The following is an 18,320-nucleotide window of genomic DNA, read 5'->3' as shown; positions in this document are numbered from 1 at the left end:
AGTGTGGTCCTATTTCCGGGTCACCCCTCCCCTTGTTGGAAAGGCCAACACTGACCCAAGGTTATGAGGGGAAGATTGGGGGCATAGGGAGAAGTGGAGTCTGGGTCACAGTCAGCCAGAGCGCTCCTGTGGGAGGGGAAGCTCCCCTGGGACTCGGCGGACCTGCAGCCTGGCCCTGCTCCCTGTGGGCTCTGCACGCAGCAGGGCACAGGCCCCCACGGCCAGGAGCACCTGAGTGACTGCTTCCACCAGGACTCCACTTCTGTTTCCTGACCTGACGAGGTGGGCCTACGCCAGGTACCCCCAGGTGAGGAGGGGGTGGCCAGCTGTGCCCTGGAGGTCCAGATCTGTTGTGGAGGCTGCGTGGTGTGGGGTAGCCACCCTGAGCCACATCCACAGCGCCCTCTGGAGTCCACCCAGAGAAAGATGTGGAGTGAACTTGGAAGACCAGAGACCTGTCACATGCTTTTAAAATACTCAAATTTAATAATTTACGCTTTATTCTAAGACACACAGGTTTCTCTTTTTCTTTAAAATGAGTTGGTTGAAGAGCCAAGTAAGCCCATCCCAGCCACACCCCTGCCTGCCCCTCCTCCTGCCCCTCTCCCGGAGCCCCCGGAGTCCCCGGCCCACCACCCATGGGCCAACCGTGTGACTCGTGGCAGTGACCCTGGGGTCCAGCCCACCCTGGTGGACCGTTCAGCCACACCGACACGGCCATCTGGAACACTTGTCCCCCAGGGAAACTTGGCCATTCCCCCTGACCCTGCCCTCAAAACGCTGTGCCTTCAGTACGGCGAGAAACGTAGAGAGGCTCTTCCGCGGGGCCTGTGGGGACAGGGAGAGCACACCCTGAGGCCTTCAGGCAGGAGGGCGCCTGGCCCACGGACCCCGGACGGCAGGATGAGGGCTGCTTGGGCCTGCCATGGCTCCAGCTTTCCTGGGAGGGCCCCGGGGCAGGGGAGAACCCTGATCTGGCAGCTGCTGTGTGTCTACAATGCCCATCTGCAAGAGCAGCCCTGCCACAGGCCACGCCCCCACAAGGGCACAGTTGAGCCTGGTGGGACCAAGCGGGGGCAGCCCCTCCAGTGGACAGTGCCCTTGCACCCACGCAGGCCCTGGCTCAGACCCGGGCAGCTGTGGCCAGGCCTCTGCTAGGGAACTGCCAGCAGCCTCTGAGCCCCATCAGATGAGGCGCTGGGGACTCCTGCCACCCATCCCCAGGCCGACACCCACACAGCCCACTCACCAGTGTTGCCCACGAGGTCTGAACTGGGACCTGCCCTGGAGGCCACTATACAGCAAGGCCGTGGCCCTGGAACCTGGTGGTCCCCGCAGGCCCCCTCGGTCTGTGGAGCTGATTCCTGGGAAGTTGGTCCTCTTGGGAAGTACCTGTCACCAGAGGCCACACGGGTCCTGCCATTGTCCCTACCTCCTTGGCCAGGATGGCCTAGCACCAGCCCCAGGCTGGGCCCACGAGCTTCTTGAGATCCCCGCTGGGCCTCCACTTGGGCCTCCACTGCCCTCGTACCTGGATGCCGCCATATTCACATGACGTGCCTGGTGATCACCAGCACCCCCTGGCAAAGGGTGTCTGGCTTGGGAGCACAGCGCCTCCCCTGGACCACACCCAGACCAGGCCTGGGACTGAGGGTCTGAGGCTCCTTCTAGGCCCTGCCCTGGCCATGTCCTGCCACCTTGCCCGAGGCGCACAGAGAAGGGTTGGCTGGGGCAGCTGTGTGTCCTTGGGTAGGTGCTCCAGCCTCTCTGCACTGTTTTCCTCTCCAAGGATTCTTGGGTTAAGAAGTGCTCAGCACTGCAGTGCAGTGGATGGCTGAGGGGTGTGCAGGACGCCAGAGATGCATACCTTGATGACCCGGCCCCGGAAGACACTCTCATCCAGCTCCATGGCGGCCTGGGCAGAGCTCTTGGAGGCAAACTCTATGTAGGCATAGCTGGGGGCAGGGTGGGCACGGTGAGGGCCCAGCCCCACTGCACACCCAGCCCTGCTGTCCCCCCGGCCCTGCCCGAGGCCCCACACCAACCCCTTGGGGTGTCCTGAGAACTTGTCGCACAGGATGGTGACGCGGTGGACCTCGCCGCAGCGGTGGAAGTGGGCCTCCAGCTCCCTGGCCGTGCCCCCGTAGTCCACCTGCGTGTGGCACGGCGGGCTGCAGGCCTGGGCTTGCAGAGGCCTCGCTCCCTCAGGGTCTTCTTGGCAGAGGGGTGGGGAGGACCCCCAAGATTGGGCCCATGGCTGGGGGGCATTGAGGCCCTGGTCCCCAGAGGGTGGGAGGACAGGCTGAGAGGGGCTCCCTCCTGTGGTGCGGCCGTCCTCTGTACCATGGGCTGTGACCAGGGGCCTCGGCTTGGGTAGGGGGCAAATGGCTTTTAAAGGCCATAAACCTCACCCAAAAATCCCACTCTGGGTGCTGCTGGTGAGATCCCATGTGGGATGGCAGGCTCACGTTGCCTCCAAGGGACAGTCAGACCCACCCCTCCTGTCTTTCCTGGAGGCCTTTGGGTTTGCTCACTCACACCCTCTCTCCCTCCACCTCGCCAGTGCCATCAGAGGACATGGCGTGACCACCAGGCTGGATGCCCACTGGGGTCCAGGCCTTCGGGAGGGATGTGTCCTGCTGCCTTCCCTGCCACTCACGTTGCCCACGTAGATGGATCTGTGGTCAGCCTCCACCTTCTCCTTGGGGGTCCCAGGGAAGGGGCATCCTGTGGAGACGGGGCCTGAGGACCAGCAGCCCCCAGGGTGGGCACCTTCCACCCCTCAGGGAGTCACCCAGGCCCGCAGAGATCTTAGGGCTCCTACCTAGGGTCCTAGGGCTACTCGGCAGCTGCCCAGCCCCTGTGCTGTCCTCTTCCCTGGTCTTGCCCTGCATGCTGGGTGGTTCCAGCCGCACCTTGGCCTGCTCCAAGGCCCACAGCTTCAGCTTGATGGCCTCCAGCTCTTGCAGCCCATGCCCACCATGAACCTGGGAGGGGGACAGCCTGTGGGCTTCTCCAGAGGAGGGCAGCTGTGACTGGCCAGCCCCGGCAGAGGCTGCGACCCCTTCGGGGTGAGCCCTTCTCTGGACAGGACACCTCCTTCTGAAGCCTCAGGCTGCAGGGAAGCTCTTGGGCCCACAGAGGCCCTGACTCTGCCCCAAAGCCTCCCCAGCTAGAGGCTGCCTGGTCTGCAGCCCAGGCCTCACCTCACTGCCGCCTCTCCCGGGCTGGTAGGCAGCGGGCATCTCCCTCTGAGTCAGTTGCAGCTGTCAGTTCCTGTCCCCCGTGTCCTCCCCCTGGTGCCAGCGCTCAGCCACCCCACGAGATGCTACCTGGTCAGGCTCTGGGCTCTCGGCAGGACTCTCCAGCTCCAGCAGGGACAGCAGAAAGCTAGCGTCTCTCTCGTCCTCAGCTTCCCCTCCCTGCTCCTCCCGCCCACCCCCACTCCCGGACCCCAGAGGGGTCTTCTCAGTACCACTCCAGGCCCCCCAGCCCTGGGCCTCAGGGTCCCAGGAGACCGTCTGGAGCCAGGCCTCAGTAGGCGGCGGGAAGAGAGCATGGCTCAGGAAGGGCCACATGGCGGGTTGGAGGCTGGTGGGCCAGGCTCCTTTGCTCACCTCACGCCCACACCTGCCTGGACCTGGGTTTTAAGCCCACCCAGGACAGCTGCTCCCACTTGCCACTTAAGAGAGCCTCCAGCCTGAGAGGTCAGAGGGCAGACCCACCTACGCCTTCCTCCTCACCTGGCAGGCACCCTAGGACCTTCCAGGGAGGAGGCAGCCGAGTCTGATCTATGGAGGGCTGGCCTTGCCGTGAGCTCCCTGGTCCCCAGGCTGTCCACACCCCTCACAGACATGCCTGCAGCAGGAGGCCGGCAGCGACCCTGGCGTGGGCCGGCCATGCAGTGCATAGGCAGGAAGGGCAGTTTTGGGGGCAGTGGCCTTAAGGGGCTTAAGGGGCTGGTCAGGGGAGCAAGGCCCTGGGGGTGTGCCAGCCCAGGGGGCATCCTGGGCCCAGAGAGAGGCAACCACCTCCGTTCAGGCACCTCCCCACCCTGCTTAGGGCCACATTTAGGTTGGAACCCCTTGAGGTGGACGAGACCCTTTAGCCAGCAGTTACTAAGGTGTGTCCCTACGTCCACTGGAGTGGCTGCTCTGGAGGCATGCTGTGACCACAGCTCACCCTGGCCAGATTCTGGTGGGACTCCGACTGCTGCTTCCTGAGCTGCTGGGTGTGCACTGCACACCCAGGCCAGGTGTGCAGTGCACACAGAGGCCCACCCACCCAGGCCTACAGTCATGCTGTCTGCAACTCGGCCCCCAAGCTGACCACTGGGGTCTCTTCCCAGGGCCTTTGGAATGGGGGAGGAGAGATGGCCAGGGCCGACGGTGGTGCTGCACTGGGGAGCGGGGCAGGGGGTGAGGATGTGGTGGCCCCTGCAGCCTGGGAAGCTGTCAGCCCCAGCTCGCCCCCTCCCTCACTGGCTCAGATCTGTTCTCACCTCCAAGAGGCTGACCCAAAGCTCTGCATCCCTGGCAGCCCGCGAGGGAAGGATTTCTCTGGGCAGCCATGAGCCCTGGAGAAAGAAGATCTGAGCGAATCATCTCCTGCCCTCCACTACCACGCATGCTGGTGGGCAGGACCCCAGGGCCATGTGCCCTGACTGCTGCTTCCAGGAAGCCTCCCCAGCTGCTCCTCCCCACCCAGTGGCCACTGTGCCTGGGTCACTCCCTCTGTCCTGTGTCAGTTTTTCACTCCAGGTCTCCCCTGGCAAACCAGAGTGTCTCGGAGCAGCGTCCATGTCCATGCTGAGGACAGACTAGCTGCCCAGGGCAGCTAGTCTGGACAAGGATGCTCCCCTATGGGCTGCACCCCTCCCCTGTTGTGTGGCTCAGACACCCCTCCACCTCCATGTGGGAGGCAGGACACTGTGGGCTGTGTCCACACCAAGAGTGCTGGATGTGGCCCAGCCCTGGCCAGACTCTGCTCTGAGCTCAGCGTCTGCAGTGGAAAAACTCTGTCATCCCCACGCTACCCTGAGACGGCTGTGCTCCAGCCCAGCAGGCCCCACCAGGTGCCCGGCCCGGGACAGTGTACCCTGCGCGGCCTTTTCCACACCTTCAGAATACACCACGTACCAAGCCTGGCCGAATGTTGGTCATAGACCCTTCCTCCAGGCCACCAGAGTGCCACAGCCTGGCGCCAGATTCTCGCCTGTCAGGACACAGGTGGCCCCGCCTGGCAGCTTGAGATGGGTGACCGTACTGCTGCACGGTCCTCAGGTGGACATTTCATACATGTGGCCCCAGTGAGGCCCCAGTTGTCTGTATGCAGGTGGCAGGGTCGGGCCCTAGAAGTCACCAGCATCCTCTCTGGGGCCTACGGTTGTCCAGGCCTCCTGAGGCACGACCCTCATGGCTCGCCCCAACTTCCAGAGCTGCCCACAGTGCTCTCCCGCTGCACAGTGGCTGCTCCCACACCTCACACCGCCCCACGTTCACGGGCCGTCCTGGTGACGAGAGCCGCGCCCGTGCTTGGTGGATAGGAGTGCGCCAGGACAGGAGAGGCAGAGCTGCCTGGCCCAGAGGCTGGCTTCATTACACGCCTGCAGTCAGCCTGATGTCTGTCTCTTGTGCCCGTGGGCAGACAGGACAGGGGCTGTGGGGTGGGCAGCAGACCCAGAGACCCAGGGTGGGCGGCATGGCTTCTCCTGAAGGAAACCCAGCACTCCCAGTCCAGCTCCTTTGGGGCATAAAGAAGGAAGAGGGAGGAAGAAGAGGAAGCAGACCTGAGTCTGCTCCCCAGCAGCTGCAGGCCACGCCCTGGCTGGCCCTGGAGGGTGGCGGAGCTTCCGGCCCCTGGGCTGTGGGGAGCAGGGTGTGGTGCCTGCCTCTTGGCATCCAGAGAATGGTCGCGCTTGCGTCCGATGCTGGGGTGCCTCCCCCAGGTCTTGGGGGTACTCTGCCAGGGGCCCGCTGGATGGAAACGAGGAACAAAGCCAGCAAGATGGAGTTTTCTGGAATTGTTGCTGGTGCGGCCGCCTGAGGCCTTGTCTGTGAAGGTCCAGAGCAGGTGGCACCTTCTCTTTCTCTCTCGCCAGCACGATCCCCATCCAGGCCTTATTTCAGAAAATGCCCTGGGTGGCGGAGCCTGGGAGTCAGGGCAGGGAAGCGAATCCGGGGAGGAGTGCTGGCAGGGAGCCGGTCTGGCCTGAGGCCCAGGAACACCTCCACACCCAGGGCCACCACCTGGTGGAGCCCAGCCAAGCCAGCAGGGCCGATCAGGAGGACTCTGTCTGGGCCCGCTGGGACCCCAGCAGAGAAGGCGGGAGTGGCCGGGGGCTGCTGCCTCCAGGGAGGCCAGCCCAGGCTCGCCCTCTTCTCCTGGGGACCCTCTTCTGGGCACTGGCCCTGGAGGCAGCAGGGGAGGGGGCGCCCAGCCCATGGCGAGGCCTCATCAAGGCACGTGCTTACCCTGAAGGCAGGCTACCATGGAGCCCTGGCTGGTGCACGGGCCACCTCCCAGCACACGCTCTGCCAGGCAGGCCCAGGTTGGCCACTGAGCCCCTGGTCCAGTCTGCCTACCACACTGCAGCAGACGGTCACTGCTTTTGCCGTGAGGAGTGTCGGATGGCAGGTGAGGGCACTGGGAGGGGCCGTGGCTCACAGGCAGCTTCCCTTGGGGCCCCCTTAGGGCCCAGGACAAGCAGGGCAGAGTCTGCGTGAGGGTCCACAAGTGCCCCTGGGGTTTGGGACACTGAGGAAGTTGGCAGCCCTGCTCTGGGTGCAGGGGAGGGATGGCTGTGCGGGTGGGACTGGAGGACACACAGACACTCGGGGGTGTGCAGGGTGATGGGCACCAGGACCAGCAGGTGGGTGAAGCGTCAGCGTGGGATTGTAGGTGGAAAGATGGACAGAGAGAGGGGCAAGGGGTGGATGGACAGAGGTAGGTGAATAGACAGAGGTGGGTAGGTGGACAGACGAGTGGTGGATGGATGGACAGAGGAGGATGGACAGATGGATGTGCAGATGACCAGACGTGCACATGGATGCACAGGTGGGCAGTGGGTGGGTGGGTGGACGGGTAGAGGGTTCGGGCAGGAAGCAGGACAGGGTGGCAGTTCTCCTGGGGATCTGGGTGGACCTCCTTTCCCACGTGAGAAAAGCAGATGGCAGGCACAGAGCAGGGGTCAGCACCATGGGCACGCTGTGTTCCTTGCCACCCAAGAGGCAGGGGACACAGACACGCCCTGTCCTCTTGGCCACAGGTTCTGCGTCTGGTTCTGCTGTGGGGTCTTGGACTGGGTGGAGCCAGCTCCTGAAGCCTGGAGCCAGCCTTCCTCACACCTCCTGACTCCCGAGTGACCTGGGCAGCCCCTCAGCCCAGCACTGCCACCTGATTCTGCGTGCTGTGAACCAGCTCCCTGTTGGCCTCTGGCCAGCCCTGGCCTTGGTTTCTGGGCCCCTGGTCGGGGCTTCTCACACATGGCAGCACTTGCTTTGGGCAAATGGTATTTAACAGTTGGCCCGAGGGGCAACTCTTCCTGGCTGGCCCGGGAGGCTGGTCTGGCTGGGTACAGCCAGCTGGCCAGCATTCTGCTGCCCTGATGCTTCCAGGCAGAACAAGCTCGAACCACCGGGTGGGCGCTCCTCTAAGGCCCACCGTGGACTGCTGCCCCACCCAGGGCTGCACCTCCTGGCCCAGGGACTCGGGTCCAGGAAGGCTGCCCTGGATCTCCTCACCCAGAGCTGGGGCAATGCCATCGGGGTCTCCAGGGTCCACGCTTGCCAGCACAGCAAGCCCCTCTTCCTCCCGAGTGTGGTGCCCGTCTCTCCTGGAGCTTGGGCCCTGTGGGCCCTGGCCACGGGGTGGTGGGCTGCTGGGCCAGGCACCAGGAAGACACAGCACTGGGGGGCATAGGTGGGGAGGGAGGTGTCCCCCCAGGGAGGCAGGGGCCCCTCTGTGAGCATGGGCATGTTGCTCTGCGCCTATGAGTCGTAGCTGGACACAAGACCTGCCGCTTCCCCGTGCCTTGGAGAGCTGCCCCCTCTCAGGTCCTTGCGTCTCTGACCCACAGGAGCATACCTCTACCAGTGCAAGGGCTGGACCTCCAGAGGACGCAGGTCTACCTTGGCCTTCAGAGCCAGGAGCTGCTATCAGGCTGGGTTCCGCAGAGCTCCAGCTGGGACCCTTCCTCCTAACTCAGAGCAAACTTCATGATTGCAAGGAAGCTGCCACAGGGCAGCCATGCTCGGGAGGGCCGTGGTCCAGGTTTCCTGAGAACTGTTCTAAGGTCACGTGCTTCCAAGGTTTCTCTTAATTCTTTTATTTGGCAAACATCTCTTCTCATCACCGCCATTGCGAATACCACTTTTTTGGACTTGTGCGAAACTATGTACATTCACATTCATGCGCACTGCGCCCTGGGCAGGGCCCCTGGACACAGCAGGGGCCGGCCACTGCATATTGCACTTGTCCTTGGTGCTTTTCACAGCGATGCACAGCAGTGCGGTTGGGAGCCGGGTCTGTCCTCCACTCAGTGTGGTGGGGCCTGGCCGTCCCTCCTTTCCTCCTTGGGTGGCAGAGTGGCGGGTGGGCGAGGGCCAGCGTGGGCAGGATGCCCAGTGATGGTGGAACTCAGGGCTATGTACATCTGAGTCGGGTGGTGAGGGCGGGTGCTTTTTTTCTGGACTTTTTCTTCTGTTTTCTGCAAAAGTTTGGAAGAAAGCGTAGCTGCAGGGAGACTCTGGGTGGGTGGTGTTGGGGCTACCAGGGAGGTGGGTGGGCGCAGAGCAGAGGTAGAGGAAAACCAGAGCGGGTTCTCAGGAGCTTCGAAAAGCAGTCAAGACTCAACCCAAAAGATTGTCACGGTGTTGTTTCAGGATTTTTCTCTTTCTGGGAAGAACACCCTAGCACTTTCTGTTCACAGTGGGAAATGCAATGTGACATATCACAAAGGTGTGGGGACAGAGCAGGTGTCCTTCCCGCACCTGGGGATGTAGCGCAGGGTGGCGCACACAGGTCACGGGGCTCAGGGACAGGTGCCTGCCCAGAGCCTCGTGCCTTCACTCAGTGCGACCATCAGCTAAGAAGACACCAGAGCGCCAGACCCCAGTATCCCGACACCCCAGACAAAAGCAGACCTGAAATAAGAGACCAGCATCCAAACAAACCCACGGTGGGGACTGCGAAAAGAGCACTTTGGCAGTGACAGAAACGCCTGGGCCGGGCTTCTCCCGTTTTCTGGGTTTCCTTTGCGGAGGTGTGTGCGGTATCCTTGGCTGGCTAGCTGGCAAGGTAGTTTACGGGTATGCTTCCTTGGCCTTTATAAAAGACTTTTTGGATCATTACTTAAAGCCAAAGAGTTTGACATTAAAGGAAGAAAAAAACCTGAAACCAGAAGCACTCCCCGGGAGGACGCTGTGCTCCCATGGTCCCTGCACACCTGCTGGCCACCGGGAGGCCGGGGCGGTGAGTCCAGGTCTCCGGCTACGAAAATCACAGTTTTATTCCCTTTTTAACAAGGAGGGGGATCCCCACAGCCTTCCTTGTCCGTGTCTGAGTAGCTCTTTTGCCAACGAAACCCCCCCAAATTCTTCACTAAAAACACAGCCCCAGCGAAACTTTTCAGCATGGAGAGTGATGAAGCGCAAGACAGAACCCCGCAGGGCCGCTCCCCGCACGGGGCTGTGCCGGCTCGGTGGGTCGGCGGAGGCTTCTGGAGATGCTGCGAAGATGGGACTGTCGGCGTGGTGGGACCTCCGAGCTGCGGAGGTTGTGATGCTGTGGTTTTTCGGTTCTGTTTTCTTTTGGAGAGAAGCAGTAGCAGCAGTGACTCCAGTCGGCCACTCCGAGGGGCCAGGTGGGCGGCGGGCGCAGCGTCTGGTGTGCCAGGGCGGGCGGGGCACAGCGTCCATGTGCTGGGCGTCCGGGCCTGCCTGGGAGGGGTCAGCGGGGCACGGCAGTGTCCAGTGGGCCAGGGGGGCTGGGGGAGCCGGGGCGGGAGGGCCCGGCAGAGCCAGCCTCGCTGGGGCTGGTGGTGGTGCCGGGCTGCGCGGGCAGCGAGTCGGCCACGGTGCCTGCGGGCCCCTGCAGGCCCTGGCCGCACACGTGGTGGTGCTTCTCCCAGTCCTTGTGCTGGCAGAAAGACCCGCAGTAGCGTGCGGCATTGCAGCCGCTGCACGTCTCACTGGCCTTGCGCCCGCAGTTCCAGCAGCTCTGGGTGGGAGGGCAGAGGGCACCGTCAGTGTGGCCAGTGCCCAAGCACCCGCCCAGGTGCCACCACCCTCGGCCACAGTCTCCTGGAGAGAAGGTGTGCAGCAGAGCAGTGGCCAGAGAGGGTGGGGCAGGGCAGGAGTAGCCCTTCCTAACGGTGTCGCTCTTGGCCTGCTGTGGGGCAGGGCAGGGACTGGCACAGAGGCTGAAGCCCACCTTGCTGTTCAGCCTCCAAAGCCTCTAGGGCCACACCGCTGCCTGCTGTCCCTGGCTCATGTGGCGCCAGCCACTGGGCTTCCCCCAGACGGCTGCAAGACCCCATGGCTCCCTCCCTTCCTACAGGTCTCTGCTGGGCTCACCAGCTGAGAGAGGAGCGCCTGAAAGGGGCGTGGTTCTGCCCCTGCCACCTCTGAGAGGGCTCTGTCCTGTGCCCTCACCTGCTTCTGCACCACTGAGCATCTGCAGACGGAGCTGGTGGGACCCTGTCCCCTCTGACCCCCAGGACCAGCCCAGCACAGGCAGGTTCAGAGGCCTGTCCCTTCCCAAAGGGCATTCCCAGGGCCTTCGTGGGGAGGTCTGGCCCTCTCCCTGATGTTTCTGCTGACCAAGTTCTTGGGCAAGGAGGAAATGGGCTGCAGACAGTACCCTGCCCACCACAGGGACATCCAGGTGCCCAGCACACTCCTGGCCTCCTGCTCACATAGCCCTGGGGTGCCCACAGGTCTCCTGAACCTTCTGCTTTCTCAGGTCAGAGAAGAAGCTGGGTTTTGGTGTCAGCAACCTGGGGTCAGATAATGGCCCCACACGCGCCAGGGCCTTGGCCAGCCACCTACGCTTCGGACTCAGTTTCAGTGTCTGCATAATGGGAAAGGCGCAGGGCACCTCACCAGGTGTGTGGGCGGCAGGCACCCATGATGGCCACGATGGCCACGGAGTGGGGACCCGGGTCACAAAGCTGTTGGGTTCCTGCCCACGTTTGGTCCACCCTAATCTCACCCCCAGACCGCAGTGGACCTGGAGGCAGGGGAGGGGAGCAGGAGTGGCCAGGGCCCTACCTCGCTGGAGTCCTCCTGTTGGTTGACGACGGTCAGGGCGTCCTCAGAGGCCTGGCGCTTGGCCTCCGCCAGGGCCCGCTCCATCTTGGCGCGCTCTGTAGTGATGAGCTCATGGGCTTTGCGCTCCGCGTCAGACACGGCCTTCTGCAGCTCCGACATCGCCTGCCGCTTCACCTCGTTCACAGCCTCTTCTGCAAGACACGGAGGCCAGGCTGGTCGTCATGAGGGCCTCCAGGCCTCCCCCCCACAACTGGGGCAAGGGCCATGTGCAGTTGTGTGCGCAAGTGTGTCTGCCTCGTGCACGCACACGGGCACAGGCGTGTGACCTCACATGGGTGCATGTGTGCATCTTGGACAAGTGTGTATGGGCCCAGCACTGCAGGGCCCTGAGCTCTGGCTGCCACTCCGCACTGCAGTGGTCCACTGCTCGTGTGTGAGGCCAGGCCTGTCCCCTCCCCGCCACGTCAGCAGGATCCCACACCCACTGCCCGGCCCTATGGCAGAGCTGAGCGCAGGGTTGAGGCCAAGGGCCCAGTTCCCGAGTCCACTGATGACCTGTGCCATTCAGCTTTGCAGTGACACCCCGGCCCACCCTGAGCCCCTGCTGAATGACCCCAGGGTCTGAGGCCTGCCCAGGTTTACCTGAGGCCTGCTGCCCTTAAGGTGTGATGTGAGGGAGGCTGCTGAGCACCCCCTGGGGGATCAGGGTGGGATTAAGCAGGGCTCCCACCTCAGGGGGCAATGCACCTGTAAACCTCCCACCTGAGCCTCTGCATGGGGGGTGGTTGAGCTGCTGGCAGGCCCCAGAGACAACAGGTCCCCATCACCACACAGCTCCACGTGCACATCAGCAAGAGGCTCACAAGGCCCTGCCGTGCGCACAGATGAGGTGATGGGGCCAGGCCAGGCCAACGGAGGGCCCCAGCCTCCTGCCAGGGGGGGTGTGTCCGACTCACCTCCAACTCCAGGCTGAGACCCTCCACCCTTTTTTCTTCCAAGACCTGAGGGTCCCCGCTCCCTGAGGTTTCATACTGAATCCACCCAACCCTGACTGTTCTCATCTACTCTGAACCACTGCTGCCCTCCCCCCCCCTCAGATCCCGGGGGTCTGACCCCCGTCATGCCAGTGGATGTCCCACAGCCTCCCCTGCTCAACATGACACCCAGCAGGCTGCGGGGCCCCTAGCTCTAAGCGCCGAACTGCCCAGTGTGAGCAGGGTGTGAAAAAGGCCTGAGCTTTGCCGGGAGAAGCCCAGCTGAGACTCTAGGTGTGCATGGGCACTCCTCATGCCGGGCTGGGAGGGCTCCGCAGCTGTCCCAGGGCCTGTCCTGCATCAGTACTCACCAGCTCTCCTCCAGATCTCCTCTGGCATGTAGCCAGAGAGGGCCCGAGGCATAAATTCCCGGTGGACATCTGAAAGAGAAGATGAGGCCTGAGGTCAGCTCTTCCCTCACACTGCCCAGGCCCCAGGGAGTGCTTTTCCCTAGGGGAGGGGTCCCCAGGTGCTCAAGGGTGGAAACCCTGCACTGGGATGAGGTGGGGCAGGAAGGGGATGCTTTGGAGCCGAGGGACCCTGGATTCAGGATGGGAGCTGGGCACATCCTGGGCCTCTCTTGGTTTGCATTCCTCACTGAGAAGAGTTCCCCCGGCGTGTCCCAGTTTCCCCACAGAATGGGTGGTCTCTTTGTGTAAAGCGGAGAGGGTACCTCCTTTCCAGGGAAATTGTTTCATGTGGCCTATCTCCCACGCCAGCGCCCGGCCCTCCTCAGCGCACCTAGCTGAGACCCCTCGGGGCTGGCGGAGCTGTTGAGGGTGCGGGTGGCAGCGGGCAGGGGGCCCTTCTTCACATCCTCCGTGTCACTGAAGCGCCGGATCCAGTGTTTGAGCTCCTCCCGGTCAGCCTCCTGGCACCTGCGCAGCACTGTGAGTGACCGCCGTGTCTTCTCCACCATGTCCATGATGCAGTTCAGGAGCTGGGTAGACAGGGCAGGCTTCAGCACCCTGGAGGCCTGGGCCTGGCCAGACATGTCCTTCCCTACACAGTCGGATGGTGTGGAAGCCCATCTCCACAGGGCAGAGTGGCTGGCAGGGCTGAGCTGGTGCGCTGGCCCCAGGCTGGGGGTCCTCGGTAACCATGGGCATCCGACTGGCATGGAGGGTGGGAACTTGGCCTCTCCTCTTTGACCCTCCAAGGGCGCTTGCCTTGGGACTGCCTTTCCTTCTCAGGAGGGACACAGGCAAGGCATGGGCAGAGCAGCTTCTCCGGGGTGCAGCCACAGGGCGGATGGGCGATCTGAGGAGCAGGACATGGCCCACCCACCCTGAACCCCCGAGCTACTTCCACCAAGGAGAGGGCCCCCCCCCCACGTTCCCCAAACGTTCTGCAAGACTCTGGCTGCACCCTGGAGAGCCGGCAAGCAGGAAGCGCAGGGGTCGTAGACTCTCTGCCCCACGGCTCTGGGTCCTTTTCTCTGTGCCTTCAGCAGTGCCTGGACGGCTGGAGTCGGACAAGCGCTCACATAAAGGTGGTCAGAAGGACCAGGTGGGTCCCAGGGGAGCCCACGCTCAGCGCAGCTGCCCCAACAGGCCCCATAGCCAGGCAGGGACGGCGCGGGGCACTCACGTTGTTGAGGTGCTTCCACTCCTCGGCCCACTCGCGCTCAGTGAGCCTGTGGTCAATCACTTCTTCCTGCCGCGACCCCGTTGCCCCTGCGGAAGGGAGATGCAGGCTCAGGCCCTGCCCACGCCCTGTAACTCCACCCAAGCCCCGCCCCACTCAGACCTCACCCTCCATCGGGCCCTGCCCTCCATTCCACGCACCTACCAAGCCCCACCCCACTACCAGGCCACGCCCCACTTCCAGTCCCACCCATTCTCCCCCAACACCGCCCCTGGTCTCCGCCCCGCCACGGGCTGTGCCCTAGTGGAATGGAGAGCTCTGGACGCTGAACCTTTGCCCGCTGCCCCAGACTGATGAGGAAACAGCTCAGCACTTGGGAGGAAGAGACAGATCTGTTCCCATCCCTGCTCTAGCTATGTCCACCCCTTCTCTGCCTCCTGGGGCCCACAGCTTCTCCAGACCTTACTAGGAAGGTCTTGTGACTGCTCAGCAGCTCAGGCCTCCTGTGGCCCGCTTACAAGTCCCTCTCAAACAGATGTACTCCTATGCATTCCTCAAAGCCCAGGTCACAGACCCCTCTCCAGCAGTCCAGAATACTCAGAATTCTTTGGGCCCGAGTGCCTTGTTGCTTATTAGGTACAGGTACTTCTGTGAATTCTAGGTCCTCCCTGCAGTCTGTGTCAGCTTCACTGGGCAGAATGATGTCTCCAGGTTGAGTTCTGGCCTGGACGCTCCACTGGAGCATGAATGAGCCAGCCCAAATGTCTCAGCCAGCTCTGCAGCTGACAGTGGGGTCAGCAGCCAGAAGCTGAGAAGCTTGTTCCCTGTGGGATCTGGGCCCTCAACTGACTGCCTATGCCTCAGTTTCCCTACCCTGCCTATCTCCTGGGGGTTCAAACAGACTTTGAGAGAAACATGCACAGGAAGCAGGCTGGGAGGAAGAGCCTACACAGGTAAGCTGGGGTCCTGTGGGCTGCTGGACAGTGCAGGGCTGCATGTCAGACGCCATGCCCTTTGCCCTTGCTTAGCCCTGGAGGTTATCATCCTCGGAGGCTGGAGAAGGGGCTGTTTGGCCCAGATACAGGACAGGGAGTGGTGGAGGCAGGTGTGGCCCCAGATTGGCCAGCTGTAGTGGGGTCCTCAGCCCTGGCCGTGAGGTTCCTGGGGCAGGGACGATGGAGACATGGGGAAGGTCTAGGACCTGGTTCCCCTGTGGTTTTCCTGAAATGTCAAGTGCCTCCAGCCTCCACTGTGGTGTCCCTGCCTGTGCTGGGTAGCCCAGGGCCAACCTATGCTTCTGAGGTCTCTTTGGGACCACCTTTGACCCCTAAAGTTTTCCTAGGTCACCAGACCTGAAATGCCTCCCTGGAATTGCAGAAGGGCTTGGGAGGTGGTGGCCAGAGCTTGCTCTCCACCAGTCTCCCTGGCTGCCCGCAGAGCTGGGGCCCGTGCCAGGCCCCAACCAAAATAGTGGCTGAGATCTCTCCAACAGCTGGCGTTTATTTTTGCATTAGCAGAAGCGGGTGGGAATCAGCACCTGCCTGACCCGCCCCAGTAAGCCAGGAGCTGTCACCTGCTGCCTGGGCCCAGGCACCGCATGCCCCCAGCATGGGGTAGGAGTTGGCCTTGCACTGGCAGCACCCTGGGCACCCCAGGGCTGGCTGCTTCTGGGCTCCTTTACTAGCACACAGGGCCTGGGGATGGGGGCTGGGCCCATCCTCTTGGTCCCAGCATGGAGGAGAGTGGGGCGGGCAGCTGTGGCCACGAGACCTCGGCTGTGTCCCCTGTGCTCTCTGGGCCTTGGTCTCCCTGTCTGTGGTGTGTGCAGGGCAGGATGCAAGCGTGGCAGGTGTGTCCACGCTGGCTGCTGTCACTGTTACCAGTATCGGCTGGGCCTCGCAGCACACTGCCCAGGCCTGAGTTGCTGTCCCCAGTCCTCATGTGACTCCTGCTCAACCCGAGCCACAGAGGAGGAAACAGGCACAGAGAGGCTGCGTGGCCTGCCTGAGGGTGCGCTGTGGGGAGTCGCTGACAGGGTGAGAACTGGGAGGCTCTGGGTCAGAGGCTGCCCAGCCTGGGGCGAGTGGCGGTGCCGGGCCCTCGGGTGGGGTCGGCGACGTCTCAGCCATAGTGGGGCCCCCACAGGCGCAGGGGGCCCTCCTTGGCCTCCAGGTGGGAGAAAGGGATGTCAGGCTGCCCCCCCCACTGCCGCCTCCCTGGGGGTGTGGCCGTCCCCAGCCACGCCCAGTGCAGGCCTGCTCCGGCACACCTCCGCCCCAGCCCGCTGCTCACCGAGCTGCCGATGGCGCTCCCGCAGCTCCCGGGTGTCGGGGTGGCGGTAGGAGTCGCGGAAGTGGTGGGCCATGGCCATGTCCTCCAGGCGGAAGTGCTGGGGCGGGGGTGGCGTGGGGTGGGGCAGCCCGTTGCTGGGGCTGTAGCGCTGGGCGGGGCTCAGGGTGCACGGCCGTTTGCTGAGGTGGTCAGGGTGCAGGGAGTCACGGTCTGACCCGTTCTCTTTGGTCCTGGCCCAAAGAGCAGGCGGAGGGCAGCGAATGGGCCACAAGCCAAGGACAGAAGTCCCGTAGTGTTCAAGGGACGTGGGGTGGGGGTGGGTCAGAGAGAAAGGAAATGCAAGGGGAGACAGTGAGACCATCCACCTTGGCTGGCCCGGTACCACCCTCTGCCCTCCTCCTCGGGGCTCCTGCCAGCCTCCACCTGTCCCCTGGAGAGTGGGTTCTCCCAGGGAGGGGTCCTGGGCCCAAAAGTCAGAAGCCCAACTCCCAGGGACAGTAGTGGCACAAGCACCTCTGGGGCCAGCAGAGGGGGCCCAGCCCAGGCACGCGGGGCCTGGATTCTGGTCCCTTCAACACCAACGGAGAGTACAGGCAATTTCTGGGGACAGGTGTCCTCCTGGGGCTCCCAGGGGCATCTGGGTCCAGCCCCACAGGGCAGGCCCTTAGCAGGCCTGGAGAGCTCCCTGCCCAGGACGCAGTGGTGCCTGCCTCCTTCCGGCCTGCCGGGGGACGACGGCTGAGCTGTGGCCCGAGGCAGAGGGCCTCCCGGGCCGCCCTCCTAGCTGGAGCCTGCGGTACCTGTCGGGTGTCCTCCTCTTCCCGTTCTCGTTGACGTCCAGCAGGAGCTCGGAGGAGTCCACAGGGGAGGGGGCGCTGGTGTCCAGCAGCAGCTGCTCGTGCTGGGCCAGGTACTGGGCGGGCGTCTGCTTGGCCAGGCGGGCACAGTGCAGGAGCTCCCGCTGCAGCAGAGGCAGGTTCGCCTGTTGGGTGGGAGCGGCTTGGCAGGGCTGCGGTGGTGCAGAGCGCAGCACCACAGCCCTGCTGGTGACTCTGGGCCTGGGTCCCGCCCGTTCCTGGGGACTGCTTGCTGCTTCCTCCCAGTGCCGAGGGAGGCCATGAAGAGAGCTGGGCAGGGCAGTGCAGTGCCCTGCCTGGGGCACACAGGGATGGCGGTGCATGAGACCCCAGCCCAGCCCAGACCCTGGACGCCCAGGCAAGGCTTTCTCAGGTTGTCTCCCTCCCTGGGGACATCTGGAGATGGAGAGAGTGGCGAGTCATCGCTAGTGTTTCCCACCTGCACCCCCTCCAAGCAGGCACCACATGATCCCCAGCACCAAGGAGAAATTCAAGGCTCAGAGAGGGGAAGCAACCAGTTGCACACACAGCAACTATAAATGGGGGCTGAGAGCCGAACCCAAGTGTGCCACGCCCAGGGTCTCTGCTCTGGCCCCACAGGCACTGATGGGAAGCCCCAGGAGCAGGCTCTTCCCCTCCGGATTTCCAGCCTCAGCCTGAGACAAACATGGGTGCTGGGACGTGGCTGTCAGTGTTTCCTGTAGCCATGTGGTCCTGGGCACATGGTGCAGACCCCGTGTGGTCCCCTGCCATCAGTGACATGGTGCCTAGGTCCTATGCCTGTGACGAGGCTACTGGGGCAGGGACGCAGGACCTACAGGCAGAAACGCCTCTGACACCTTTGGACTGGCCACTGCGGACTCCAGGCTCTGGCCTCTGGGACAGAGCCCTGCTGCGCCAGGGCTGGGCTCCCCACGGGCTGCCCAGGGCCACCAGGTGGGCGGGCAGGCTGGGCCCCCAGCAGGCTGGATGGGGACCCAGCAGTAGGCCACTTGGGAGAGCCAGCAGTTCTGAGTATTTGTAAATAAATACAGCTCCCGACTCTCGTGGGCTGCAAGCTGCCAGGCTGCCTTCTCTGCTCTGCCTCCAGCCCCGTCCGCACGTACGCCAGTCGCCCGCAGCAGATGCGCCTCTGTCAAGCAGCGCTGGCTGCCAGACCTGCTTTTCTATTTGGATAGCTGATCAGGGGCCAGCGCCATCTGCTGAGCACGATGGACATGTGAGCTGGGGCCCAGGTCCAGGAGGCCGGAGAAGCCCAGTGTCCTCCTCCCTCACTGCCC

The 18,320-nt window shown here is 63.5% G+C and overlaps 2 protein-coding genes across 15 annotated transcripts in view; both read right to left on the bottom strand.

Annotated features, from left to right (window-relative positions):
* Positions 1-251: 251 nt before the first annotated feature.
* Positions 252-9,771, bottom strand: PABPN1L (PABPN1 like, cytoplasmic). 2 transcript variants are annotated; one of them, XM_079119217.1, is made up of 8 exons: positions 5,602-6,378; positions 4,502-5,437; positions 2,825-2,987; positions 2,660-2,727; positions 2,046-2,152; positions 1,868-1,955; positions 1,250-1,392; positions 252-828 (listed from the first exon to the last, which is right to left on the bottom strand). In XM_079119217.1, the coding sequence occupies exons 3-8, from the start codon at positions 2,892-2,894 to the stop codon at positions 789-791; spliced, it is 516 nt and encodes a 171-aa protein (XP_078975343.1). In that variant the 5' UTR covers positions 2,895-2,987; positions 4,502-5,437; positions 5,602-6,378; the 3' UTR covers positions 252-788. The 2 variants fall into 2 exon arrangements, with proteins under 2 accessions (XP_078975343.1, XP_078975342.1); XM_079119216.1 differs by lacking the exons at positions 4,502-5,437; positions 5,602-6,378 and adding an exon at positions 8,086-9,771 and having other exon boundaries at positions 1,868-2,152.
* A 136-nt stretch (positions 9,772-9,907) lies between these two features.
* Positions 9,908-18,320, bottom strand: part of CBFA2T3 (CBFA2/RUNX1 partner transcriptional co-repressor 3) — a 69,119-nt gene continuing 60,706 nt past the window's right edge. For 9 of the 13 annotated variants that reach the window (XM_079119196.1, XM_079119200.1, XM_079119189.1 and 6 more), the window contains 7 exons: positions 16,984-17,165; positions 16,184-16,413; positions 13,895-13,980; positions 13,046-13,244; positions 12,616-12,684; positions 11,271-11,461; positions 9,908-10,218 (listed from right to left, as the gene is read on the bottom strand). In XM_079119196.1, the coding sequence (XP_078975322.1) occupies positions 9,949-10,218; positions 11,271-11,461; positions 12,616-12,684; positions 13,046-13,244; positions 13,895-13,980; positions 16,184-16,413; positions 16,984-17,165 (1,227 nt within the window). In that variant the 3' untranslated portion in view covers positions 9,908-9,948. Of the gene's footprint in view, positions 10,219-11,270; positions 11,462-12,615; positions 12,685-13,045; positions 13,245-13,894; positions 13,981-16,183; positions 16,414-16,983; positions 17,166-18,320 lie in introns of those variants that run through there. The other 4 variants (XM_079119194.1, XM_079119197.1, XM_079119191.1 and 1 more) reach the window with 4 other exon arrangements.

The sequence above is a fragment of the Sciurus vulgaris genome (assembly GCF_902686455.1).
Source record: "Sciurus vulgaris genome assembly, chromosome: 17".
In the NCBI taxonomy this organism is placed as follows: Eukaryota; Metazoa; Chordata; class Mammalia; order Rodentia; family Sciuridae; genus Sciurus; species Sciurus vulgaris.
Note: the sequence above shows the minus strand (reverse complement) of the source record. Positions and strands in the feature narration are given on the sequence as shown.

Excerpts from the sequence above, each read along its gene's own strand:
- PABPN1L (XM_079119216.1), bottom strand. The coding sequence starts at position 2,894 with ATGCAGGGCAAGACCAGGGAAGAGGACAGCACAGGGGCTGGGCAGCTG. Across the intron at positions 2,728-2,824 it reads GAGTAGCCCTAGGACCCTAG|GATGCCCCTTCCCTGGGACC; the intron begins GTAGGAGCCCTA and ends CCGTCTCCACAG. Across the intron at positions 1,393-1,867 it reads TCCGGGGCCGGGTCATCAAG|GTACTTCCCAAGAGGACCAA; the intron begins GTATGCATCTCT and ends CTCTGGTGACAG.